General features: G+C 42.1%; 3 protein-coding genes across 4 annotated transcripts in view; 2 read left to right on the top strand and 1 right to left on the bottom strand.

Moving 5' to 3' along the window:
- LOC117959906 overlaps positions 1 to 887 on the bottom strand; it is a 55,752-nt gene extending 54,865 nt beyond the window's left edge. The window contains exon 1 of the mRNA XM_034897304.1: positions 616 to 887. Coding sequence (XP_034753195.1) covers positions 616 to 637 — 22 coding nt within the window. The 5' untranslated portion in view covers positions 638 to 887. The remainder of the gene's footprint in view (positions 1 to 615) is intronic.
- Positions 888 to 2,754: 1,867 nt separating this feature from the next.
- On the top strand, positions 2,755 to 7,982 carry LOC117959909 (stomatin-like protein 2, mitochondrial). Its single transcript, XM_034897307.1, has 10 exons — positions 2,755 to 2,984; positions 4,275 to 4,427; positions 4,538 to 4,637; positions 4,727 to 4,785; positions 4,901 to 5,002; positions 5,103 to 5,237; positions 6,201 to 6,345; positions 6,539 to 6,618; positions 6,715 to 6,843; positions 7,442 to 7,982. Exons 1-10 carry the CDS (start codon positions 2,940 to 2,942, stop codon positions 7,538 to 7,540), a joined length of 1,047 nt encoding a protein of 348 aa, XP_034753198.1. The 5' UTR covers positions 2,755 to 2,939; the 3' UTR covers positions 7,541 to 7,982.
- A 1,890-nt stretch (positions 7,983 to 9,872) lies between these two features.
- On the top strand, positions 9,873 to 19,787 carry pigo (phosphatidylinositol glycan anchor biosynthesis, class O). Of its 2 annotated transcripts, XM_034897305.1 has the most exons (11): positions 9,873 to 10,054; positions 10,386 to 10,864; positions 11,939 to 12,082; positions 12,174 to 12,297; positions 12,508 to 12,667; positions 14,648 to 14,830; positions 14,998 to 16,594; positions 16,699 to 16,902; positions 17,441 to 17,625; positions 17,854 to 17,924; positions 18,215 to 19,787. In XM_034897305.1, the coding sequence occupies exons 2-11, from the start codon at positions 10,387 to 10,389 to the stop codon at positions 18,342 to 18,344; spliced, it is 3,276 nt and encodes a 1,091-aa protein (XP_034753196.1). In that variant the 5' UTR covers positions 9,873 to 10,054; position 10,386; the 3' UTR covers positions 18,345 to 19,787. The 2 variants fall into 2 exon arrangements, with proteins under 2 accessions (XP_034753196.1, XP_034753197.1); XM_034897306.1 differs by lacking the exons at positions 9,873 to 10,054; positions 17,441 to 17,625 and having other exon boundaries at positions 10,387 to 10,864.
- Positions 19,788 to 27,583: the final 7,796 nt, after the last annotated feature.

Raw genomic sequence — 27,583 nt, 5'->3', positions numbered from 1 at the left:
CCCCCCCCCCCCCCCAGATTTAGCTTTAGTCATGGGAACATGTCCATGTAAAGAAGACTTTAACCTTATTTGAAAGGTGGTGAACACACAAAATTAATAACTCAATTATTATATTTGTATTATTTCCATTTGGAACCTTAAATAAAAATGTAATTGCTGTGCGGTTGAGTAATTAAAATAAGAACTAATCTTAATTTTCACAATTCATAACTCTGGCATCATCCTAAACTGACCATAAATTAAAGTAGCCGGTGTATGGCTACTGTTTTTTTTTTTTAGATATCCCTAAGTGTCAGTGGTGGTTCTGTTAGGCTACAACTGCTGGCATGGTAAGCTAGATAGAAGAAACATTTAAATTACGACTCTTGTTTTTCATAAAGTCTGTGTTAAAAAAAAACTACAAAAAAAAACGTTAAATCACGACGGGACAAATGCAGGCTACTAGCCACTTTTTTTGCTCCCTGAGGGAGAAAGCCTCCTGCCAGAAAACCTGTTCTGTAAAATTATTAGACTGAATTCAACAAACTCAAGGTTCTACGTATTAACTTAAGAGTTAATATCGTTTCTAACCATGTCACGGCAAAGAAATTTAAAAAAAAAGTACGTAAAACATACCTCTGACACACAGTAACGACATGGCAAAGCGCTTCCAGCGACAGTCCAGTAGTTTTACAGTTTGTAGAGCAGGCTGTCAGCGGAGATTTACTCCCTCCGGTATCATTTTAACCGTCAAATTACTTTTCAAACTACCGAAGAGCTCCAACTCCGAATGTTTACTGGTGGTTTTCTTGTTCTGGACTCGCGGCGAGAGCAGCTGCCCCCCGCCACGGCCACGCCATTATTAAAACTCTCATCACAGGTTTTCTGACTGACGAACAACCTGAGGGCACTGAGAGAGGGGAAAGGCGGGGTCCAGGCACCTGTTACTGGCGTCTGAGGTGTCCAATCAAAATACAGTACCACACTGAAGGGCAGAGCCGGTTAAAATAAAACCGACCAATCACTGTGAGGGACGGGTTAGAAGAAACAGGTGACGCACACATCCTGGGCAGACCAAACACCTGTACCTTTTATTAGAGGGACATTTTGAGCTTCTTTCGTAGCTTTTACAGCTTTAAATAATATAGATAGATAGATAGATAGATAGTCTGTTCAGCAGCTCTTTCAGTAGTGTGCATCACAATTGAATAAATAGAACAAAGTTAAGTAAACAGAACACAAACAAAGGCAACTAGTAATAATAGGAATGTAAGCAAAATATATATATATATATATATATATATATACATACATACATACATACATACATACATACATACATACATACATACATACACAGTTTATATACACACAGTTTATAGACAAACGATTTTTAAATAGTAAAACAAGTGTTTTAAAACTGACCTTTAACCTTTAAAAAAAAAAAATCAAATAAAACAAATGTTTAGTTGTGTTTCTTTACTTAAAAAAAAACTAATTATCTTTATCTTTAGCTTATCTTTATCCATTTGCATTGTAATTTTAGACAACCTATATTCTTAATTGAATGTGATGTATATGGACATTTACATCACTGGACACTATTTTATGTGCCCATATAGTTGCTGCATAGCCTACTCTTAAAATGATTTAGCATCAGTAGCTGACGTGTCAAGTCAGGTTAGGTTTAGAAGCCCTTTTATGACAAAGACCTTTATAATCAAACAGTGCCCAGTAGGGATCCCAAACACATTAAATTAAATTTGGTAAATCTCAACATGGACTTCACCATACAACTGTGGCAGAGCTACTACAAAATCAACAGCACCACCATGTGTTTTAATGAGCCATTGCACTGGGTCCTGAAACATTCATTTATAACATGTTTTCATTGAAGGTGTTTCAATGTAGGAGAAAGTGCATCGCCCTCACCTGTCAATCACCGACCATGTAGGCCGATTCTGTTTTATTTTGTTTGCCATGATTGTTCGTGTCTTCTTCTTTTGATTGCATGTTTGTCGTCAATGAGCTGTACTTGGTTAGGAGCCGTCTTTGTAACTGCTGTAACTTGAGGGTACAGTTCTTGGTAACAACATGGTTTCCTTATCCTTACATACTTTACATGCCAAAATATTAAGGGAAGGTTTTCATGTTTTGGTTTCAGAATATCTTGAATATAGACCTTCAGTACACTGGCCAAAAAAGTACCAAATAAATAATTGTGAAAATGTTTGTATTATTATTATTATTATTGTTATTAGACCTAGTGGCAGAGTGATACTTCAACAGTTTCTGGTCCGAGATACATAATTGTCTGTCTCTCAGGATTGATAATATCCCTACTCTCACCTTGTCACACCTCCTCTTTTATTTGGATAATGTATTCGTTAGAATTAAATGTAGTCAATATGATTATTCTTATGGGTAAATATCATGTCCACGGCGGTAAGTGTAGATGTTCCAAGCCTTCCTTTGTGTGATTTTTTAAACTGTTTTTTTTCCCTCACTGAAAAAGATCAGATCAAGTAAAACTGCAAGACAAATGTGTATAACATATCTAGGAAACCACTGCTTTGATTAATCTCTCCTTTGTGCTGCTTTTTGTGCCATTAATTTGTAACTTTAAGAATCTCCCTTTTGTTTTCTTCTTTGTTGTTTCTTGTACTCAGGTGATTATTTCTTGCATAGAAAAATTTGTTTTGTATTTACGTATTGTATTCCCCACCGAGAGTATTGTATGCTGTTGCATTTCTAAGAGAAAAAAAAAGAATTAAAAAAAAAGATAACATTATCGTGCATGCGGAACCATAGCCGTGGATTTATTGCAACCGGAGTTTTTCACCGTTGCACCACTGATGTAACTTGAATTTCCTGATCGGTAAGGGTCATGGGCACGGAGTTTGTTTAGAGTCCAGTCTACGAAGCTGAACCGTCTTTTCCCAATCACTGAAATTGATGAAATGATGTTGCGAACGCTGTGTCGGACCGGCGGGGCCCTCCTACAGGTAAACAGCAACATCCGGTTGGCTAGCTAGCATGTTCCAGCATTCTGACAGTTCTTTCCTATGGTTGTGTCCAAGCCGTTGTAATGTCGGTGTTATTCAGCGTGCACCAGAGTGTTAAGAATCCACGAAATGTACCTTTTCATCCGGATAAAAGTACCACTCACTCCGTACCAATTTATTAAGAGGTGCAGCTAATTTAGCCGACCGTTGACTGACATGCTAACTTGTCAATAGAAAGTAGAGCGATAGTAGAACATGTACCATTTATGACATGTAAAACCTTCACACTGTTAACCTAACTTTATACATAATATATGACTAGAAACATGCTCGGATGCATACATTAGCATATTGAAACTAATTAAATCAAAATCCGAAATAAAAAACAATAGCGTTTCAATACTAAAAGTGAGCAGAAGCAAACATATTATACATAAGGCAACTTGAAGGTGGTACACTTCTCTATTATTGTTGTTGTTGTTATTATTTTAGATGATGATCCAAAAAACTGGATCATATCCTCCAATATCGGGAATCATATCGTGAATCATAACATCAGACAAATCGTTTGCAGTTAGACATTTTCCCCATACCGTGCGGTCCTGGTTCTATAGAGTACCAGTGGTTCTCAAATGCGGGTACGTGTACCCCTAGGTGGACTTTGGAGGACTGCAGGGGGTACGTGACATGTTTTTGCTAAATGATATCCAGTTACATGGCTGTAGTTGTTTCTAGTGTAAGGTTTTATCACTTTTTTTGAAGTTTGTCACTTATTAAATTTTTTTGTCACTTTTGTCTCCCTGGTGTTTCCTGCCTTTTTTTCCCCCCCAAAGTTTGTATTACAATTTTAGACCTATTCTGGCCCTTAATTCCTTTTTTCTTCCATCTCTTTCCAAGGTTTTGGCGTTTTAAAAAAACAGGTTGCTATATCTATACATCTGTAAATCTATTGCTGACATCACAGTTTTTTTCCACTTTATATAGACCTGTTTTTTCTACCCAAAAATATTTGCGCTTGTATGGGTACATGGCTTAAAAAACTGTTCAAAGGGGGTACATTATAGAAAAAAACTTAAGAACCACTGGACTGAACAATCATGATTTATCAAAATAGTTGCAGCCCTGTCCATTTTCTTTAAAGACAAAGTGAATGTTGCAGCCATGATTTGGGTTTGAAAAACCTATTTTGAGGATACATTTTTCAAAATTGGAAATTCGTTCTCCAAGCTAAATTTCTACAATCTGATGTTTTTTCTTCTTCTTCTTTATCTTGTCGTTGTGTCTCTGCAGCAAACTCAGCGGGCCGCGCCGAGGTTGTGGGTGACACCCGCCCAGCAGCGATGGGCGTCCAGCCTGCCCATGAACACCGTGGTCCTGTTTGTGCCCCAGCAGGAGGCCTGGGTGGTGGAGAGAATGGGTCGCTTCCACCGGATCCTAGAGCCGGTATCAACCCTGAGCACTAATGTCAAAAATAATAGTACTCTGGGGGGGGGGGGGGGGGGGGGGGGGGGGATTGAAAACCAAAAGCTCAACAACCCTCTTTTCTTTTTTAGGGTCTAAACTTCCTCATACCCATACTTGACCGAGTGCGCTACGTGCAGAGCCTCAAAGAGATTGTCATTGATGTACCGGAGCAGTCTGCAGTATCTCTGGGTACGGGACCAATAAAGTCTTAAATTCTAAGTGTGACATGAGTTCATAGACACACAGCAAATTTAAAAATGACATGATTGCTTTTACAGATAATGTAACACTACAGATTGATGGAGTGCTTTACTTAAGGATCCTAGACCCTTTCAAGGTATGCCGTTAAGAACTGCTTCATGTTGGAATGATTGTCTTCTTGCTTATGTGGTTATACTCTGATGAAAGTACTACCAGTTGTTTATCTTCTGAACCATTTGGATTGTTCCCAGGCCAGTTACGGTGTCGAGGAGCCAGAATATGCCGTGACACAGTTGGCACAGACCACCATGCGTTCAGAATTAGGCAAACTCACACTGGACAAAGTGTTCAGGGTAATGACCGACCACTCGTACAAACTCCTGACAAACTAAGGTGTCACAGGCACGTCTGATGTTACAATTGTTTTCTTTCCATTTTTTTTTTTTTTTCAAGGAAAGGGAGTCCCTCAATTCCAACATCGTCCACTCCATCAACCAAGCTTCAGATGAGTGGGGGATCCGTTGCCTCCGTTATGAAATCAAAGATATACATGTTCCACCTCGTGTCAAAGAGTCCATGCAGATGCAGGTGGGGCAAATAGAACCAACATACTGCTGATAGCCTTAGTCTGAGTTAAATCACTGTAGACACAAAAGAACCTCCCCTCATCTGTTTTTCTTCCTGCAAACTGAGTTCTCTCATCATCACACAAGTGTAATTAAGGGTTTTAAAGTGAAATACCTTCAGCGGCAAATGCAATAAGGGCAATAAATGCAATAATAATTTTTAAAAGTGGGTTCAATGCCTTTCGCAGCAACTTTTGTCCTGCATGTTCTGCAGACAGGATAACTATCTTCGATCAACTGTCCTTCGGGATTCTTATGATAACCGAAATATGCCCATGCGTCCGACTCAGTCCTCTCAGAGGGCTGATAAATGTCCTGAGCGCTGTCGTCTCCTCCTTCCGCCATGATTCCAACTTCAAGAAACTTCCGTTGCGGGCTACGTAGTGCGCCTGCACGGAAACTTCAGGAGACTCGGATGAAGCTGGGACAGATTAAACACACAGTTTCATCACCGTGATAAGCCACAGTGATAATAATTATTTATTTATATATAGATTTTTGGGGGGGGCTTTTCCACCTGTAATGAACAGGACAGCTAGGTAAGAGAGGGGGGAGACATGCAGGCTCGAACCCTGTACCCCTACGTCGAGGCATACACTTCTATGTAAAGGTGCGCCTGCTCTACCAACTGAGCCAACCCGGCCACATAATGATATTTTAAATGAAAACAGTAATTGTTATCGTCAACATTTTTATCGTGGTAATCGTTACATCCCTAAATGCAATTCTTTAAAATCTTCTCAGTCTGTCGGAAACATTTAGTTTTCTTTGTACGCAGCGCCCAGGAGGTCTCGCTTTGACTGTAGTGAGCAGAGTATAACATTCAGGATTTTACTGGCGCGATTCGGGCCAAGCTAGAGAGCTTGAATTAATGGCAGAACATGTTTTAACAGACTTTCTTTTTGTTTGTTATTCCACTCCGTAGGTGGAGGCCGAGCGTAAGAAGAGAGCCACGGTGTTGGACTCTGAAGGGATGAGGGAAGCGGCCATTAATGTCGCTGAGGGTCAGAAACGAGCTCAGATTCTGGCCTCGGAGGGTGAAAAAGCAGAGCAGATCAATAAAGCGGCCGGTGGGTGCTCTCAGAAGTCCCAGTTTAGTTGATTTGTCCCTGCAGTTTGTACGCAGCCTCGTCACCTAAAGGAAGGCAGCTTGTCTTCTCCTTCTGATCTGTTGTTTTAAGTTGAGCTTGTGGGGCTAAATCAACTGAAATCACTGATGAGGACATGTTTGATGTCACTGATCCACTACTGTGTTCCCTCCAGGTGAGGCCCAGGCCGTTCTGGCCCGAGCAGGGGCCAAAGCTAAGGCTATCTGTATGCTGTCGGATGCTCTGGCCCAGCAGGTGAAGAGATGTTTTTTTTTTCTTTTATCGGAGATTGTATTACCGCAGTCGTATTCACGGAGGTTAACTGTGATTCTTTTACCATGCGTTGTGCAGAACGGAGATGCGGCAGCCTCGCTGAGTGTAGCCGAGCAGTATGTGTCTGCTTTCTCCAAACTCGCCAAAGAGTCCAACACCATCCTCCTTCCCTCTAACACTGGGGACGTTAGCGGAATGATCACACAGGTATGGACACGGGCATCATTATTTGGATTCCTGTTCAGAGCAGGCTAACAGTTTTTTTTTTATAGTTAAACAGGTTTTCCACGGAATCTTAATCTCCAACATTTCAAAATCAAACTTCTAGGCATAAAAAGGTTTAAATATTACATGCACAAAAAAGATATATAACACAATAAAGGAAAGTGGAAAAGCCAGAATGAAGAATGAGCACTTTCAATAATTTTAAACTTTTTTTTTTTTTATTTATTCTCTGGTGTTGTAGTACTTTCTTTCACTACTCCAAATATAATTTCCCTGTATTATGACTACAAATGGGACCTACATGCTACTTATTTAGCAGCCAGTCAGCCGTCATGTTGTTGGCATGAGTCTCTTTCGGATTGCGCCAGAGAAAAAAAGATTTAACTTTTTAGCTACGGGGAAGTTTCTGTGAGAAAGGTTTCAAAATGGCTTTCATAATGGTCTTAATAAGGTCTTAAAACGTGTTAAATTGTCTTGAATTTGACTCTGTGAACCTCTGTTGTAGACACCAGAGAGAGTCACTTTTTTCAGTCTTCAGTCACGACATTAAATGGTTCTCTTCTTGTCTTTCCGCACTCAGGCGATGACCATTTACAGCACGATGTCAAAGAAGGGTCCAAAAGCACCAGAAGAGGGGCAGCTGAAGAGTGAAGACCACGTGAACCAATCGTCTCAATAGCAGAGGACTCGGCGAACGAACTCAAAATCAGTAAAATGTCACAGAAGCAGAAAGCAGTTTGTGTTTCAGTTATTGGGTGGAGGCTCCGAGGCATCGCTGTGTGATGATCACATACCCCCTCTGCTGATCAACTTTACTACCTTTTTTTTTTGTAAGAGGGTTTTTTAATCTTCGCTGTATTTTTATGTCCAGATATTGTCAGATTGGAAAGTTCCCACCGGCCTTCAACCAGATATACTCGCACCAGTGACTTGGCAGGCTGACAAAACGGAGAAATTGATGACAGGTTTTGGGATTTATCAGGTACTGTGGCCATGGATGCAGAAATAAGCCCTGCACATTGTGAAGGATATGATTTATAAGTAATTTGTGGGCAATGGCGTTCGTGCATCAGATCTGTTTTGTGTGGTTTATATTTGTGCATAAACCCTATAAGAATTGGCTGTGAAGGTTTACTTTTACGTTATGGAAGTGAAACACACAATTGTTTTCCTCCTTTTGCGAGCTGTTTTTCAGGGCCGGTCAACATTCATTTGTTTTGCAGTGTTAGCTCAGGAGCCATCTGCTTTGTTAAAGTTCCCATGACATGGTGCTTTTTTATACTTTTATAAAGACCTTAGTGGTCCCCTAATACTGTATCTGAAGTCTCTTTCCCAAAATTCAGCCTTGGTGCAGAATTACAGCCTGATTTCTCTCTCTTTCTCATGGGTGGGCCAAATTCTCTGGGCGGACAGAGCAGAGAAAGGGAATGTAACCTTGCCCCTTATGACCTCATAAGGAGCAACCTTCCACATCGGCCCATCTGAGTTATCATTTTCTCAAAGGCAGAGCAGGTTACCCAGGTCTCTGTTCACTTCTATCACCATTTTAGCCACTGGGGGGCGCCAAAGGCAGGCTGGGGGAACACAATGTTAAAAAACCTCAGAAAGTGACATTTTCATGCCATGGGACCTTTAGCCGATTGTTTACAGACATCAGCGACAATTTTTCAACTTTCTTCAGCATCACTGGGACCAGCAACTTCAAGTTGCTACACGTGATGCCGCAAAATGGTGAAAGATTCCCCAAAGTGTACACAACTCACAACTTGGCCTTGTGTTTTCATAAAAAAACATCTCCCTGAAAAAGCGCATCCAGTATTTCTTTAGGAATAAACAGTTCCTTCTCGACAACTAGTTAGTAGACAGAGATGTCCCTTGTGCTATGTTCATGTTTGTATTCGCCTCGTATGTCTAATGGAACTTATGTTTTTAATGTCATGGTTCTCTGGAAATACGGCAAGTTTGTCACGTCATAGCCTTCACTGGTGTTTACAGGTTCATACTAAATAATGCAAAAAATTCAATTTTAACGTGTCATTCGAGCCTGAAAGTAATTGTATGACTTGGTGGAATGAGAAGTTGTAAAGCACTTGTTTGGAAATATACAATAATGTTAGAACTCGATGTGTGTAAAACAATGTGACTGCAACTCAAATGGAACATTTGGAAAACCTTGACTATTGATGACAAACTCCCAGTAAGATTTGAAAAAGGATGTTAAAGTTGATCTCCATGTTTGCTATCAAATAAAAAGAAGAAATGTTCACTTGGTCTGGGTGTCAATAAATAGCCATTAAAGATGTGCCACTATGATATTAAATGAGCAGAGGTTTGGTATAAATGTGCTAGGGGTTCATTCCATGGGGCATGGCGGGAGAATTCAGTTGCTTTAGATTCCAGTATTTGACATTTGAATTCCAAAGTATACCACATGTAGTTAAAAAGATTTGTAGACATTTTGGGAGCTTATGAACTTTTAAATTGCATGTATTTATTTAGCAATATTATTTATGGTTTTACAAGATTACAATCTACTGAATAGTGAATGAGTTGGTTCCATGACATGCTGACAGAGTGACAGATCGTTGCTTCCTTGTATAGAGATTGTTTGCCCTTTACTTTGCCTCACAGACGGTATGGATCTTATATCATGAATGTAGTTTTCTCCGCAATGAATGTACCTTATTTCATTTCAAACCAATTTAATCATTTTGCCAACAATTTAAAAAGGTAATCCAATACCTCGGTACATTTCCGTCCTTCGTTCATTTAACTACCAGACACAACTGTGCAAAAAAAACAACCGCATTTTTTTTACAGAATAGCTGACTGATTTTGAGAATAGCTGACTGTAAAAATAAGAGCTGAAGATATCCTCCTCTTTTTAAGATTTGGTTTTAGTAATTTTAAAGGACGGACCAAAGCAAGGTTAGCCTGAAAGTCAACACTTAGGGATAAAACCAGTGTTGCATAGAAAACGGTCCGTCCCTTCCTTCCGCCGGGTGGCATGCACGCTGAAGTTCCTAGCTGTCACCAGCGTTCTAATCTCGTACTGAAATCCATGAAGGTGAATGGGGTGTCGCGCAGTTCTCTGTTTACCTAAAACACCTGGGCCACCTGTGTTGTAAGCACACACATTCACCCCCCCCCTCCTTCTCAGTCCGAGAGAGGACGAAAATCCGACTGCTACAAGGTCAGTGACAAACCCAAAGCAAGCTAGCCTCGGGGCTAACTTAACTCGGAATACATTTACAGACGTAGCGTTAACTTAAACCGTCCCCCCGCTTAGCTTGTTAATATTACATGTCACGTCTTGACGCCGCATGTGCTGTTTATTTCGGTTTAAGTGGAACTTTAGGTTTCTCTCAATTTGCACGTTACTAGCACTAACATCTCGTGTAGCAGGTGTCGCCCAAAGACATTGTTTCTGTGACTTTTTTGTACCTCGCGTGAAGCAAGTGTGCCTGGATTTGAACGGTAACGTTACTATCCCGTCACTGGTGTGTGTCTGTGTGTCTGTGTAGGATGAAGGGGCTCCCGGTGCTGTCCCTGCTCCTTTGGATGTGTGCGGTGTACTTTGTGGGCATCTACCTGTTTGTGGGTGGATTCTTGCTGGTGAGGCTGGAGGTGAACAGGACCAGCACCTGCGGAGACGTCCTGCAGCCCGGAGAGGAGCCAGTGGACTTCTGCCGCGTCCAGCCGCGTTTCCGCAGAGCTGTCCTCCTCATCATCGACGCCCTTAAGATCGACTTCGCTTGGTTTGACCCCAACAACACGGCGCCGAGACCGTATGAGAACAAGCTGCCTGTGTTGGAGGAGACGGTCTCATCCAGGCCTTCCCACAGCCGCCTGTACCCTTTCCGCGCTGACCCGCCTACGACCACCATGCAGAGGATCAAGGGCTTCACCACGGGCTCCTTGCCTACCTTTGTGGATGTAGGTAATAACTTTGCATCCAGTGCCATCTTGGAGGACAACCTCATCCATCAGTTTGGGCAAGTGGGTGAGTAGTTACACAGTTGTGTCGTGCAGTACACTACACCACACATTACATACTACATGCATGACGTTATATATCAAAGAGCAGAAACGCACATATATGTGTGTTAGTTTCCCAGTGTTTCACATAGGACTGAGGTGACTAGTGAAGTATTAAATCAAAGGGCTGCACTGTCGTCTAGCTGTTCTGACCACACCCTAATGCTTGAACCTTTACACCTATACTGTATAGACTGTTTTGGGTTTAAGCTGTTTAACTATAGGAGCACAGAGCAGTCCAGCACTTTAACCTTCATGTTGTCCTCGGGTCAGATTGACCCGTTTTCCTATATCAATGTTCTTTTTAACTACGCAATTGTAATTACCATAACAACATGATTGATTTTACACAGCGCTCTTTGGCAAGTACAAATCTCTACTTTCATTGATTTTGGGGTGTCTTATTCAATTGTATAGCCTTTTGTTTTGTAAATAGTGTTGAGTAAAAGTTGACATTCATTCAACATAATACATTTCTTTCATTTTAGTCTAAATAATTCAAAATTTCTCCTTTTCTAACTCCATAATTAGTATAATTTATTGGTTTGACCATCAATTCCAAAAACAACTGTAAAAACGGAAGTTAGTGTTGAAAATGTCAAAACAAGTGACAGAGCGTCAAAAGTGATGAGAAAGGGACAAAAATGTAAGAAAAAGTTCAACACTTTTGTCGAGGCTTTTTATCAATGTTTTTATTTTCAATTTTGATGGGAAGACAACACAAGGGTTAAACGGTTGGAGAAAAGAAAGATACAACTCTTTATCTTATGACAGTGACAGTAATCTATCATGACAATAGCGCCAGTATATAAATGATATGTAGCCTAGTAGAAGCCTCATGTATCACACCTTTGAATAAGAAATAATAACAAGAGAATACACATTTAAGATTAAATTTCCAAGAGTTGAAAAGTTTTAGAATTAGACAATCCAGAAAGATCATACTCAATCACACCTTAAAGTCCATTTTAATAGTTAAAAATGTGTTGGATAAAGGAATGCCGTTGTCTAATTTATTCCTTTTGAAATGTGCAAATAGGCAAACGAGTAGTGTTCATGGGTGATGACACGTGGGAGAATCTTTTTCCGAAGAAGTTCCACCGTTCTCTGCCCTTCCCCTCTTTCAATGTGAAGGATCTGCACACCGTGGACAATGGGATCCTCCAGCACCTCTACACAACTAGTACGTATCGACTTCTGCACGTCTGCACTGTCCTCGCATTGTCCTCGTGCTTCACATCTGTCCATCCCTCCCTTGCCGTTGGTTTTGACAGTGGTGGGGGACGATTGGGACGTCCTGGTTGCTCATTTCCTCGGAGTGGATCACTGCGGCCACAGGTTTGGTCCCGACCATCCGGCCATGGCCGACAAGCTCACCCAGATGGATGGAGTCATCAGGTCAGACAACTATACACCTGCTACGAGCTCATTTCACAGCAGCAGTACTGTAGATAAGTCCTGTCACATGCTGATCCAGATAGCTCTTTCTAAAGGGGTAGCACTACTTACAACAACTGCACTTAATAAATGTTTTTGTATTAAAATCAGACATTCCACATGTGATATCATTGATTTGAATTGCAAACCATATACACACTTTTCCTCCAGGTCTGTGATTGACCGTCTGCAGAATGACACCCTCCTGGTGGTGATGGGAGATCACGGGATGACGGACACTGGAGATCACGGCGGAGAAAGTCAGAAGGAGACCGACGCTGCCATCTTTCTCTACAGTCCATCCCCTCTGTTTCCCGGACCACCGTCCCAGGTCGGTAGAGTAGCCAGCATATTATATTTTTTTTCCCCACACACATATATATATATATACATACATACATATAAGGATATTTTTTATTTTGTGGTCAAGAACGCAGTACGATGATTGTGTAGCCAATGAAGCTTTCTCTAGAAAGGCTTTGTGCATTATTGAGGGAAAGTTTAATTTGCGCAAAGACAGAGAGTTAAAGACAAACGTAAAAGATTGTTTTGGTCTATATGATGTACACGAAAGTCACGAATAGATGAAGCTTGGACCCAAAATGCAGAGTTTATTTAAATGAAGACCAAAAACCAAGAGGATAGCAGGGCAAGGAACGTACAAACAAGAAGTCCCAAAAGCATGCAAGCCAGAAGCGAGGAAGCCAGGAATGAGCAGGCACACACAGTACACCACTCAGAGAAAAAAAAAAAAAACAGGAAAAAACTCAAAGCAATACTTGACACCCCAGAACAGCAACACATGCAGCACACAGAATGAAAGCATCCCACAAGACACAAAGGAAACACACACTAAATACCCATGGTAATAATAACAACAAGGGGCTGGGGAAACAGGTGAAACACATTAGAGCTGGGCACAACAATCGAAAAAGGCGGGAAGACGGGAAGTAAAGACAGACTTCAAAATAAAACAGGAAATGGAACACACAAACCCATGACAATGAAACATCTAACCATTAAAAGCATGATCATATCTGTTCACGGTTGGCTGTGCAGCTCCCCGAATCCACTAAGCTGATGCTGGCACGTCGTGTCCGCCTATTCAGATATAAATGTGGATTTTGCACAAGAAAAGCAAACTTCACCCATGATTTCCATAATTGCAGTGTAATTGGAGCGTTGCATAATGCACTGTGGAGGATCGCGGGTTACATGAGTACACAGAAAATACCACTGCTAATCCACCAATCTCAATAATAAAATGGCACTGCAGTGGTGGCTTGCAGGCAAGGGACTAATTATGGTAATTAAAGGGGAAATAAACTTCAAAAAGTTGCATCGTTCATGTGTAAACAACATGTTTTACTTTAAAAATCTTCTGCTACTGACAGTTAAAGGTGCTCCAAGCAATGCTCGCTTTTAATCGGTTTTGATCTTTTTATTGGCTTCTTAACTAGGGCTGGATTCCAAGCAGCCGTACAGGAACGTTGCCTAATCAATCCACTGATTTTTACGCTAAGTAACTTTAGCTGAAGAGCAGCCACTGTGGCCACAAATGTTAGATTACAAGATAATAGCATATTGAATTAGCATTATTTTCCTAAAGTTCTCTTAAGTCAGCTGCAAGTACAAAAAGAGTATTCAAACATATTCATTAGTCAATGTCAGTTAGACGGCGTCTATCTCAAGTTAACTAACATTAGCCACCATGAGCTACGAGTCGAACTAGACTAGCTACTTGACCAAGTAAGACTGTAGCTGCTGAAGTCCTGAGTGCGGCAATTTGGGAAAAGGCATATTGTATTGATTAGGGGCGGCTGTGGCTCAGTGGTAGAGAGGTTGCCTGCCAATCGGAAGGTTGGTGGTTCAATCCCTGCCCCTGCAGTCATTGTCGAAGTGTCCTTGGGCAGGACACTGAACCCCAAGTTGCCCCCGGTGCTGCGCATCGGAGTGTGAATGTGTGTGAATGTTTATCTGATGAGCAGGTGGCACCTTGTACGGCAGCCCCGGCCACAGTGTATGAATGTGTGTGAATGGTGAATGTTCCCTGTAGATGTAAAAGCACTTTGAGCAGTTGTTAAGACTGGAAAAGCGCTATATAAATACAGCACATTTACATTTACATTTACATTAGGAATTTTTCTTTTTATTTGGGAAAGGAAGAGTTATTTCATCCTTCAAAAGTGGCCTCGCTTTTATTCAGGAACTAACTGATCAAAGGATAAGTAAAAGGAAGTAAACAATGTCACAGATCTCACCCTAACAATCACAGATAATGGAGTAATATTCTATTTTCTCCTCTGTGTAGAGTGAACCGGACGTAGTGCCCCAGACGGACCTGGTGCCCACCCTTGCTCTGCTGCTCGGAGTTCCCATCCCGTACAGCAGTGTGGGGCAGGTTCTCTTGCCTCTGTTCCCCCCCCATGGGCAGACAGAAGGTGCAGTTGGGCGCCTCAGCCAGCTGGAGGCACTGTGGATTAATGCAAAACAGGTGCTCGCCTCAGTTGTCTAGCACAGGGTTTTTTTTTTGTTTTTTTTTTAAATGTCTCCCCCAAAGGAAAAAAAACCCCCATCAGACTTAACATATCATCTTCAGTTATCGTGTGCGCATGTTTCTTTTGTCTTTGTATTCACCTCGTGACTATTATGTTTCTGAAGGTAAACCGTTTCCTAGAGACTTACTCCGGCATGGCCAAAGACATCCCGCCAGAGAGCCTCTCCCAGCTGAAGCACCAGTTCTCCCGCCTGTCCTCTGAGTACCTCAGCTCGGTTAGAGAGGGTCGGTCACCCTCCCCACAGCTGGCCGCCTCGCTGCAGGCCTACCTCACCTCAGTCAGGGACACCTGCCGAGCCACCTGGGCTCGATTCAACCCACTTAAAATGGCAGTCGGTTTGGCCATCCTGGCATTTGCCTGCTTGACGTGTTTCATCCTGTCGGAGCTGTCTCTGGTGCTGATCAGGGAGAACGGTCCCGGACTGAAGGCCCCGGTTGTTGCGGCACTGATGGCGGGGGTCGGCGCGGCTGCTTGTCAGTTACTCACGCGGGGCTACGTCGAGGCGGCGTGGTGTCTTGCAGCCGCTGCACTCAGCTCTGAACTCCTCTTTCTCTGGAGAGCCCGTCGGTTCGGAACCGTTCCCGCGGAAAAAAACGGATCCAAAGCTCCAAAGTTTACTGTCTGGCTGACCCCGTACCGCCTCCTCATCCCGCCTCTCTTGGTGCCACTGCTCCGCTGTGCCTCCCTGCTCTCGGATAGCTACGTGATCGCCGAAGGCCGGGCGGTGACCTTTCTGGTGTTCTCGCTGGCGCTCTATATTCCCATCCATCTCAACTGGGATGGCCTGCTCCTGCCCCCCAGCCATGACCCTCTCAAGGCCGCAGGGTTCCTGCCGCCCCCACCCTTGTCCCCCTCGACCGTGAGGAAAGAAAGCGGCATCCTCCTCGCCTGCTTGGGGGTTCTCGTCGGCAGCCTCTACCTCTCCCTCTCCTTCCACGCCTGTCGGGAGGAGCAGGGCTCCTGCCAGCCGTCTCCCTTCCTTTCTCCTCTTTCCCGGTTGCAGGACAGCCAGCTGAAGAACCTGCACTACGTCCTCTCTGTCTTCTCCCTGGGATTATGGACGTATCTGCTGAGGCGCTGCCTCCGCCACTACGGCAACCTGAACTCCTCCGGCGGGACAGTGTTCACAGCCCACTGGATCCTGCCGCTCATGTCCGTGTGCCTGGCGCTCCACTGGGCCGTCAGCGCCACTCCAGACGACAGCTTCAGGAATCTGGCCGAGCTGATCAGCCTTGCCCAGCTGGCCCTCCCCAGGGCTGCCTTTTGTCTCCTGGGACTGGGGCTGTTCCTGATCTGGCTAGATCCTCTCACTGTTTTCATTAAAGCCAGGGGTGCGGACTCAGCCAGAGCTTCGTCTATGCCCCTGCCGAGCTACCGGGCGAGCACCGGCATCAGCCCCCAAGCCGAGCTGCACCACCTCATCCCCCAGATTTACCAGCGCATGCGGCGCTCCATGGAGGACAGCGAGCTGAGCGGTGGCGGCGAGGTGGACAGCAGTCCCGCTGTGAAGGCCTACGGACTGGGAACAGTCTACTCTGCCCCCTTGCTGCTGTTCTGTGGCCTGCTGGGACTGGGCCTGCTGCTGCTGCACCCAGAGGGCATGGCGCTGTCTTTCCTCCTGCTGCTGCTTGAAATGGGAGCGCTGTTGCACATTCACGCTTCGTCCACTAACCTCAATAGCCTGCATGGAACATATTCTGGTGAGCTTTCTCACAATCACTTCTTTCTTTTGCGCTTGTGTTTGTCCCTAATGACCTTGGAGATTTTACTCCACTCACCCAACCCCTCACTGTTTCCCCCTCAGGTGGCTTTAACGTGCCTTGGACTCCAGTGGTGCTGTGGTCCCTGGCTGCCACCCAGTTCTTCCACGCCACAGGTCACCTCCCCACCTTCCCGTCCATCCAGTGGGGCGCTGCCTTCGTGGGATTCCCTGACGGACACACAGGCACCCTACTCCCCGCCTCGTTGGTCACCCTCAACACTTTTGCCTCACACATCTTGTTCGCAGGTAGTTACTAACCGAGAAGCAATGTGGGGTTAAGTGAGTTTAGAAAGATTTCAAAACAAATACGAATACTAGTTCATGTTTCTTAATGAAAATAAGGCAGTTGCATCTGCAGAAGCATTAGTAGTCAGCCGGGACAAAAGACAAGCTACAATATAAACAAAGATTGGGTAGAATAGGATGAAAAAAAAATGATGCGATGGAAAAAGATTTTTAAAAAAGTAAAATAATAATTTTTTGCTGTAACATTTAGTTAGGAAATGGATGGGATAACTTATTTCAAAAAGTATAAGTATTATTTGGACTGCAAGATTAAAAGCAAGGCTAAATTAGATTGTTTTTTTATTCAGTTATATATTGTTTATTTCTTAAAACATAGTAATAAAAAATGTGATTATGCAGGGGAGACATAAAAAAACGGAAAGCAAATAGAAATACAAAAAGAAATTCATTCATAGAGTTGGCAACTCAACGCTAGGAATGAAAGCGTGAACCTGTGCCTTGCTGATTGGCGTGTGTGTCCACGTCTCGTTGTCCTCAGTGGGTTGTCCGATGCTGCTATTCTGGCCCCTGGTGTGCGAGGTGCGTGGGACAAGGGGAGCAAGAGCTTGTGGGGAAGAGGGAGAGGACGCTGTGATGGAGATGAGACTGAGAGAAAACCCCCTGCAGTTCAGCTCGGCCCTTCTTCAACTCGCAACACGGTACCTCTTCATTCTCGGAGCGCAGGTACGTCCACGCGCCACCGCCTGGCTTTGTTCGGTCACACATCAGGGGAGCATCTGTTACCGATTAACTGTTTTGTAATCAATGGAAATCATTCAGTTTAGGAATCTAAGTCCCCTTCAAATACGATACATTCTCATTGTATCATTTTTTATCTCGTGTGGGCAGTCCCGCCCATTCCATGTGCATCTTTATCACATCACCCGAGTCTGTACGTGTGTCTCTTCCCAGGTCTTTGCTTCGGTCTGTGCAGCCGCTATCCTCAGGAGACACCTAATGGTGTGGAAGGTTTTCGCACCCAAGTAAGTGACTGAATGGATTTTCCAGCTCACATAAACTCACTTACGGTAAAGGCTTTTCAGCATACTCAGTGTTGATGACGTATGAAGTAGGATCTCACTTTAGTAAGGGTCTACTTCTCTGTAGAAGATTCCTACCTTTTTATATCTTATATTCTTCTAAACTCTAGGGTGGAAAAAAGTCTTTAAAACAACCATGTGTGTTGCACAGCTAGCATAACTGTTGGAAAATTGGAATTGTTTTAAATTTGTGCTTCTCCCAGCCACAAGTATCTTCTGTTTTCTCCCCCCAGGTTACTGTTCGAGGCCTCAGGGTTCCTGGTGAGCAGCGTGTCTCTACTGATCGGGGTCACACTAGTCCTGAGAGTAGACATGGCCGTGGGCCGCTGGTTTAAGAGACTCGTCCCGGATGCATCTAGGTAGCGACGGCAGTGCCCATCAGAGCTCACTGTGCAACAGAGAAAAAGGGACATGGTGGTGTCACTGTAGACCTTTTTTTTTTTTATACCAACCTCTCACAAGAAAAAGACACCACCATCTGCGTCTCGCATAAGGATTACCACAAACTGTAACTCTCTTTGAGGGGCTATGTCATGCATTACTGACACAGAGGCCCACCTTCTTTTTCAGCCAGAGAGACTTAAGGACATCTTAGACTGACTGAACTCTTGAGCATCTGGACTCCCATAGATGCCAAAATACACTTGTAGACCACCTCACTTAGCTCATGAGGCTGAAGGTCTTTGAGGTTCAGAGTTGTATGTGAGCCACAGTATCTGAATGTCTCCTGAACTCCTCTGTTTTCCTACTAATACAATGGATGAAACCTACCAAGCTTTCCAAGCCAAACAGTCTGGCAAATGGCTCATGGTGGAGCTCCCCGGAATACATACACTAAACAGTTTACACTACCAACATGGCTGTCACAGTTGGCTACCTACAATATTGAAACCAAATTGGCCTTTAAGGAATTTTCCCACCCAACTTCGTAACTGAGGTTCACGTATGTGCAAGTTCAATGTTATAGACTGGGAAATAGAACTAAAGGAGCCGGTGAATGTTTAGTCAGTTCAATGTCTTAACTGCTGAAGCAGACTCCACGGAGACAGAATGACCACTTTAATCACCAAAGCCACCCAATCTGCCACCCAACGTCTGGCGCTACTCCATGATCAATTTGCAAGCCGATCTACTTCATTTGGTGAAATCCATCCAAGTACATTACACCATGTCTGTCATTGCTGAAGGAAATTTTCCATATATATTTTTTTTTAATGTTTTCTATTACCAAGATGCTGAAATAACCAGCATGTCATGTTACTGCCAATTCATAATATTACTGTGAACGATGTCATCTTTTGTTTGGGTTTTCAATCTGTTCAGTGTACTGCGCTTTTATTATTGTAGGGTTCTGGTTCCTCACTTTAATGCCTATTTATGATTGAGATTCTTTTAATCACTAATTTTGTTTTTTTTATATCAAATAATACTTTAGTCGTCATTAGGACAATTCTCCCCTGGTATAGGTGCCTACCTTTGACCAATGCCTTTTTTTGTGTATGATGTCATTATGTTGAAAGGGTCATTAAATCATGGTCATTTATTTCTGCGGGACGTCTGAGTCAGTGTTGGATGTAAGATCTGTTACTCTTATGCAGCTGTAGTCAGCAGCTGAAGCTCATTAGCTAATGCACGAAGGGACGTTGACTCAGGATGAATTAGCTACAATGCAATAGTGCATTTCTCAGGCTGTTGAATGGGAGTGATTGGTCATTTCTAGCGGCTGCTGTAGTGATTAGCCCAAGTGATGGTTTGGCCAGGCTGTGTGATGACGGGGCTTTTTTTCAGTAAAAAAAAAAAAAAAAGGATAATATATAACTGTCTGATTAATTAAGATGATTTTTTTTCCATTCTGTTAAAAATGTAATAAAAACTTTTTTTACACGACATCATGGCCTCACAATGATTTAGATAGATCCACTTTTGCTGTCTTTATTTGTGGTGCATCCATGTTTCACTTTAGCATTATTTATTGTCGCAGTACAAACTATTTATAGGGTGCATAAAAGTCATATTTAATGTATGTTTTATTGATTCAAAAAAGGACTTGATGGAGAGGAGGGGTGCTGCCATAGGTTTTTACTGCCCATCAGTCAAGGTGCGTCATTCATTATTCACTGGGGCTTTCTACACCTTTCCAGTTCCCATAAGTCTGTAAGTCGTCAAATGTCTTACTTGTACAAACAGCCAAAGGGGCGACATCAAATTCAAGAAAGTGTCTGCTGGTTCATCAGCCTTCTTTCCTTCCCCCATAAACTAGTCTACCATGCTTGTATCAAAGACTAGTGACCAGCTTTTGAGATGCAGATTGAAACTCAACACACTGAAGTTAGTGTGCTAGTTTTGTTTCATAAACTGTATTTAAATGCAAATTACAGAAAATAATTTGATCAAGGACCCAGCATGTAAACTGGACAGGGTTGAATGAATCCGAGATGGTTAATGCTCACAAAGTGTTTTTCTAGACACATCCCGTGTCCCCTATGTGATAGCATCTCGACTCCTCGGCTGAACCAGAAGTGGTTCTGTCCCTCCTCGGTGAAGGCCATCTCTAAACTCTTATTTCTGCCCCGAGGGGCGAGCATCAAGGGCGGATCATCAAGGAGCTATAGGCGAGGAAACACGAGAACAGCCTTTCTGGAAGCCATGCGGCTGAAGAAGTTGCTAATTCCGCTCCCGCGCAGATGACAATTTCACGTGATGCTTCAGAGGAGAAAACGTCTTATCCTTTCACAACACATTTGCTCATTCTCTTTATCTTCTGATGATTTCCTCGTGGCTTAGCGAGCAACGAACGAGCAAATGTGTCGTAGAGAGATGAGACGTCCTTTCCTCTCACATTTGCTCAATGCCTCTTGGAAGGGGGGCAAGTGGAGGAGTTGAGGAGACAATTGAAGCGACAGGAGAATTACCTATGGGAATAACTTCACTGAATCAGACCTCATGAGAGGCCAAGGTTTTGCAGCAGCATCTACAGACGGACCTGTGGCACAACCTTTGCACCTAGCAAATGAAAGACAAAATGTGGAAAATTGAAAAACGCATTGTCAAAGCCAGAAATCGAAACACCTGCCGTAGTAATATCCAAGTTATTGGTATTGATCCAAAGCCACCAGGGATACATTTTGTGTAACAAGGTTTTTGTCCCAGGATCCCCCATCTGTTAGGATTTTTACTTTTTAAAAGTTTTCTTACAGAAAGTGTGTGAAATCCATGACCAAAATAGTCCTACCATCCGTCATTGTGTTACTTATGGACGGAATTATAGGGAAAATAAATATTCCCCCTTTTTACTGGGGACCCACCGCAACTCCCTCAACCACTGGTCTGGAGCATGGGATGAATGGACATTCAGGTGGGATTTTAATTTTTTAAGTCTTTGCTAATGAGCTTAAATATTGCATATCATTATTCCTTAAAAAACGTATGAATTCAATATTCAAACAAGTGTATTTTCACAACTTGTAGTTATATTCAAGCTAGCAGATGTAAATGACTAAACTTTAACATTTTGAAGCAACTTAAACTTAAAACGGTTCCCTTTTCAATTGAATGAGTATAATATTACTCCAGTATCATGTGAAGGTATAAATTATCACTATGCATACATACATACTGTAGAAAACAAAATCATAGACTTGTGTTTTTAATCAAAACAGTTGGGAACAGTTTGGAAATAAGCTAATGCTTTAAAAAAAAAAAAAAAAAAAAGACTGTTGAAAGGAACTGCTTCAGCGATCATGACTCTGGTCCCTACGCAAACTCCATACGTTGTACTCAACAATAAGATGCTATTTATAGTTTTCTTTATTTTGCATTTGCTCATCATACTTTGTCATATGCAGGTACTCTAGAAGAAGTTCTCCATCTTTAATGATCAGTAAAACAATATGTGGTCCAAGCCATAAAAATAAATAATTAAAAACACTTCACAGTAACTTCCAGGAAATTATCACTAGATGTTGCTGTTTGAAGCTTTGGATCTCTTATTATATCTCTTATTATATCTCTTATTATTTTGGATGTGACAGACCATTACGGCTGTGAAGCTGGGGAGCAGATTGCCAAGCTTTCATTCAAAGCATCAGTGCCTCTCCAATTGCTTATAATTATCAGATGAGCAGCCCTTCGGACAACAATCCCAGCCTTTTCTGCTCGCATCAACTATTAAAGTCGGACCAATTTGTACTACGGGGATGGAAAATTATCCGGCTGCCTGATCTGATGTCTGTGCTCTGAGTTCAGTGAAAAAGGGCTGGAACGTTCCACAGGGGACCAAACATAAAACTCTTTTGATGATATCCATAATGACTTTCTGCAGAGAATGAATAGGATGCAGAGTGTCTGGACTCGATTTATGGGAGTAACATTTTCAGCCATTACACTACTAACCAAGGCTCAGTAACAGGATATGGAAAGTCAAACTTTTCCCCTACAAAGTTGGCCTCTGATTGCCAATAAGATCAAAAGTTAGTTGTAATAGATAAAGAACTAAAAACCCACGCGTCCACCTCTCTTAAATGTTTTGTTCTTGTGTTAAGACGACACAAAAAAGAAGAAAAAAAAAGAAAAAATTACATAGAAAATGTTACTTAACCGATAATAAATACAATTTTTTCCCCCTGGTAGTTGGCTAGGTGGCTGTGGTTAGCAAAAGTTGCCTACCCGCATGTTTTTGATCACAAGTTACATAATCATAAAAAAATGCACATGCACAGCTGTCCATGATTCCGACTTTGGTGTGTAAGTCAAATACACTTTGAAAAGTGTAGGCCGCCGAATCACATGCACAATGTTACGTAGTGTTGCTTTGATGCAGGTTTGTGGAGGGAGTCAACAAGAAATGGCTCGATCCGCCACTAACAATGGAAACTACCAGAAAGTGAGGTAATCACAGACTGTGGGCTAAATACATTGAATTGCTATTCAAAAGAAAACATCTCGTAAATGTTGAAAACATGATTTGATTTCATTAAAGTCTGGAAATTATAACTTTTTGTAGGCTTTTAGTAGCAGTTTGCTAGGCTGTTGTTGTCTTTGAATGGGTTTTAATAAAAGCTGTAAAATTAGATTCTGTGTATCTGAAAACAAATCAGAAGTTGTTTGATTATTTAAATGACTCTGCCCATAATTCTGCCATCTCTGCTAACATCCCCATAGTTAAGCAGTTTAAATATTAAGTCAGTGAGTCGTCCCCTGCTTAAACCAGATTGTTAAACAAAACTATTCTGTGTCTCTAAACAATGTTTAGAAAGATACAGAAAAGTGGATGGTCTCCCCGTGTCGAATCAAGCCCGCATCTCAGTGGTTAAAATGAATGTCTTACCCAGGATTCATTTTGTGATTTCTGTGCTACCTCTCTCCCCTCCTGCTGGCTATTGTACATCAATTACAATCAGCGGTATCTAAATTTATCTGGAAGGGCAAACGGTCGCGACTTAAGATGTCCACTTAACAGAAGAGGAAAGAGGATGGTGGCCTCTCAGTTCCCAGCTTCAAACATTACTTCTGGTCCTCTGTGTTGAGGCCCCTCCTCACTTGGTTTAACCCAGATGTGTCTTTTAGCTGGCGTACCTTAAAGAGTGCTATGACAGAGCTTTGGTCCCTTCATGACGTTCTTTTTGCCAATTTTTCTAACAAACAGTCTAGCTAGGCTTTGGCCCCATTATCTCTCATCTTGTCAAGACTTGGAGTATGGCTGAAACACACAGCCAAGTGGCTTGTAATTGGCCGATAACAGCCCCCCAATGGGGACAGAGGGGGCTTCATTGTCTAAAAGACATTTTTAGCGAGGTTGGCTGAATACATTTTTTGGGTAATTGCAGAACACATTGGATCTGCCATGTACCTCTTTTTTCTTTTACCTTCAATTAAGATCAGCAGTCAAGGCACGCAATGTCCCCTGGCAAAGACCTGGGACATCCATCCTATCCAGCAGTTATTTACTGTGTAACTGAAAACCTGTTTCATGGTACGTATCTAGTCTTTGTCAGTTCTATCTGGCTGCTCTGCCCTTCCCATGGAGAAGACATAGGCAAGCAATTGCCCAGGCCTAAGTATTGATCTTGATTGGTATTCTGTATGGTCTAGCATTCCAGAAGTATCACGCAATCCAGACCATCAGCAGATTCAATACAATTTCATTCATAGGACATATCTCACCCCCGTGAAAATGCATCACATGAAAATTATTCACAGCCCCATGCTTACTTGCTGATTCTATTTTAACAAATTATCACGATGGGAATGAGTGGATGGGGGATTATTAACACTTACAATAAAGACATTAGGCTTGTTACAATATACACATTAGGCTTGTTACAATATACACATTAGGCCAATTACGTTTTTACACACAGACAGAGCTGGACAGAAAAAAAAAAAAAAATTCTATGGACATTCTACAGGCTGCACACACACACACACACACACACACACACACACACACAACGACAATGTGTGGAGGGCCCACAGGCGCAAAGCATGTCTCAAACTGGACATATTACAGTTGAGGGGTAATGGTCTTTGCTTGCACAAAAATTGGTACCTGACGTTCAGAAAGACTGACATTTTATTGGCTGAAAGGATTTTCAGCTGGGTCACAGTGGCTACACACAAAAAATACACAACTGAAAGGCACACACAGAGGAGCTATAATGCGCTGCTTGCACTTGACTGCATTTCTGTTTTAGATTTAGTCCTTGCTGTCAGGGTGATCTATCTCAGTAAACAGCACCAAAACCAAGGGGAGATTTCTTTTCAAAAGGACATATGTGTACATCAACAGAGGGAGACAATTTATTGCTTGACTGCTCCGAGTAAGCAGAGTTAATTCTTTTTTTTACCTGAGTCACATGCTGCAAAATATGCAAGCTAAGTTCTAAAAGGCAGTTTAGGAACTTCAGAACAATATTTGGCTGTAATTTACTTGAAGGTAGCTACATAAATGTAACATGACACTGTCATTAACGTGTCATAAACATAAACAAGTCATAAACGTTTGTGACAATGTTTCTTTTAGTAAGTTCCGTTTGGTTTTGTCATGACACCGTATGGTTAGGGTTCATGTGTCATGTGTTCATGACAGTTAAGCATAAACACAATGAAAATGTATACATGCATGCATAATTTGCAATGTGAAACAGTAGTCTTGTTTCCATCTAATTGTCAAGCGAATTTTAAGCAAATTTCAAAATGTTGCAAAGAAAAGAAATGAGAATCAGAAGCGTTCCCATCAACTGGTTTAGGGCAAATAAACTAGACTACGCAAAGCGTAGTTTCTTCACAAGTTGACATTTAGAACGGTTGTAGATAGCAAACCGGCTTGCCAAATCAAAGCGCATAGAAGCAAAATTTTGCTAAATGGAGAGACTTAGCACTGTATAAGTTGGCCACCTGCGCAGAATACAGGGTTGTCAAAATGGACATACTGTAAAATATATTGAAGAAAGCATGACCACTGAGGTCATCATTTTGTTGCCCAATTTGGATAGTATTACTATGTACATCTATGTCTGACTAGTATTCCATATGTTTATTTTGTGCATGTCACATGACGTCTGACCATGTGATGTGATCACCAACATTGTGTGCCTTATGTTGCACTATTAAAGTATTTTTTTGGAGCATTAAGCTGTTGTGAAGACCTAACCTTCTTTGAACAGCTATAGCATGGCGCGTGTCCAGCAAACAGCAGGCAGACAAATTTAGCAACAACTTTGGCACAATAGCGGAGCATTTAGAAGCTAACAAGCAGCTAACAAGCAATACGTTTTCTTTGGAGGTTGGTCGAGACTTACTATGAGACTAAAAAGTAACATGTGTACACATAGTCCAAATGAATGCCAATGTTGCGCTGTGTCCTCTGTCCCCTAAGCATGAAAAAAAAAAAATGAATACTGTTTTATGAATGGTGGAGCATGACTATGCCAACGGTTTATTTGTACAGAAAAGCCCTAGGCGCCATAGGAATCCAAATCAGGGAGGCAAAGACCGGAGTTATGCAGCGTGGATGAGATGTTACAGATGGCAAACACAGATGGACACGAGTTGGGTTGCTTATGATGGCCATGCTCTTTCACCCACTAGGCAACAAACACACACAAGGCCACTGACTGCGGATTGAAAATGAACAATAAGAGGTTCTTCTTCAAAGTGGTAAAAACCTCTGGCCTTCACGCATCATGGAGCCCCTGCAAGACAGCTCCCACTGGGAGAGTTAAAGTCAACATCCTGTGTGTGTAATCTGACATGTTCTCAGCTCCATCGCCAGTCAATTCTCTGGTCTTTCCATGCAGTTGTTTCTACCTGTTTGGCATATGTGTATGTCTTTGTAATCACAAATCATTTTCAAGCATTTTTCCTCTACAGTATACAGCCTCACGATGAATAGATTTTCCCAGGCGGATGATGTAGTGTTTAGCTGGAAGAAAACCCAAAACATAACAGAAACACAAATTGGCTTCAGATTGGCCGAGTGGTTTAGTTTCAGTCCTTGGAGCAGAACAAGCTTGTAGGCGTTCAATGTGTGAAAAAAAAAAAGAATTGGCTGAGATAAGATAGTGATCTCAAGCAACATTGTATTTCAGTTAATATGAAATAGAGTTTCAGTGCTGCTTTTGAGAGCTGGTAAAAGATTCTGTGCAGGTGGGAAACCTCATTCTTCTGTCTGTGCCTGATTTTTCTGTTTTAAAAAAAGGTTGCAGAGCTGAGACAGTGAACTCCTGCTCAACATCTAAATGAAACACTGAGATTTTGCTTCGCCGTTGATGCACTGCAAAAGAAGAAAGACCAGATCAATCAGGGCATTATAGTAACCTAGTGATTGTCTATTGATCCTCTATTAATAGGGAGAACTTAGGCGAACACACTCTCCCTGTCTAATATCAAAACATGATGCCTCAGGCCAAAGTACATACTGGCAGAGAAGTCATCCTAAAGTACACTAATCGGACACAGTTATCTTATGTAATGTTGAAAGCATTTCCGCAACAAACAAAACAATTCAGCCATTTCAGTTAAAAGTAATTTGTTTTATAGTATTATCTATACAACTAACGGCTTTTACCTCGTCAGTTGTACCATTGGGTTTCATAAAACTACCTGACCATAAAGTACATTCAAATATCCCATGGTCCACTTTGTGTACGCTACCCAAGATAATTTAACACAAAGTGGACCATGGGATATTTGAATGTACCTTAAGGCAGTTTTTCAATCCAGTGTTGGTGGCTCAGAACGCTCGGGATAGAAGTATTAAGCTGCTTGCTTGCTGCCTTTGTGTCAGACAGAAGTTTCTAAATTTGGACTCAGAATTTAAAGTGTTGAGCCACAGCTAGGATTAGAGAATATTAGAGCTGGCTGTTGTTTTCATGGAGATGAATTACCACTGTGCTGAGCTCTCATCAATCTGTTATCTCAATAATGTATTTTTTCAAAGAATACCAAAATAATGCATTTAGTTAAAAACATGTCCTATGTTAGAGTGGATAAAGAATATAAACACATGCATTTAATGGTTTCACATTAGGTAAGTCATTTTCTTGATTCTGCTTTATTTTACTTGACAGATCAGCAGCACAGTTCAGTTTCGGCTCTTCCCT

The sequence above is a fragment of the Etheostoma cragini genome, chromosome 16 (assembly GCF_013103735.1).
Source record: "Etheostoma cragini isolate CJK2018 chromosome 16, CSU_Ecrag_1.0, whole genome shotgun sequence".
NCBI classification, from domain to species: Eukaryota; Metazoa; Chordata; class Actinopteri; order Perciformes; family Percidae; genus Etheostoma; species Etheostoma cragini.
The sequence above is the reverse complement of the archived record's forward strand: the minus strand, read 5'-3'. Positions and strand labels throughout refer to the sequence as shown.

What these genes read in the sequence shown, in the direction of transcription:
- pigo (XM_034897305.1), top strand. Translation starts at nt 10,387, where the DNA reads ATGAAGGGGCTCCCGGTGCTGTCCCTGCTCCTTTGGATGTGTGCGGTG. An exon ending in CCTGCATGGAACATATTCTG is followed by an intron (nt 16,595 to 16,698) that starts GTGAGCTTTCTC and finishes TTTCCCCCTCAG; the next exon opens with GTGGCTTTAACGTGCCTTGG. An exon ending in TCTTCATTCTCGGAGCGCAG is followed by an intron (nt 17,626 to 17,853) that starts GTACGTCCACGC and finishes GTCTCTTCCCAG; the next exon opens with GTCTTTGCTTCGGTCTGTGC.
- LOC117959909 (XM_034897307.1), top strand. Translation starts at nt 2,940, where the DNA reads ATGATGTTGCGAACGCTGTGTCGGACCGGCGGGGCCCTCCTACAG. An exon ending in CCGGCGGGGCCCTCCTACAG is followed by an intron (nt 2,985 to 4,274) that starts GTAAACAGCAAC and finishes GTGTCTCTGCAG; the next exon opens with CAAACTCAGCGGGCCGCGCC. An exon ending in TTAGCGGAATGATCACACAG is followed by an intron (nt 6,844 to 7,441) that starts GTATGGACACGG and finishes TTCCGCACTCAG; the next exon opens with GCGATGACCATTTACAGCAC.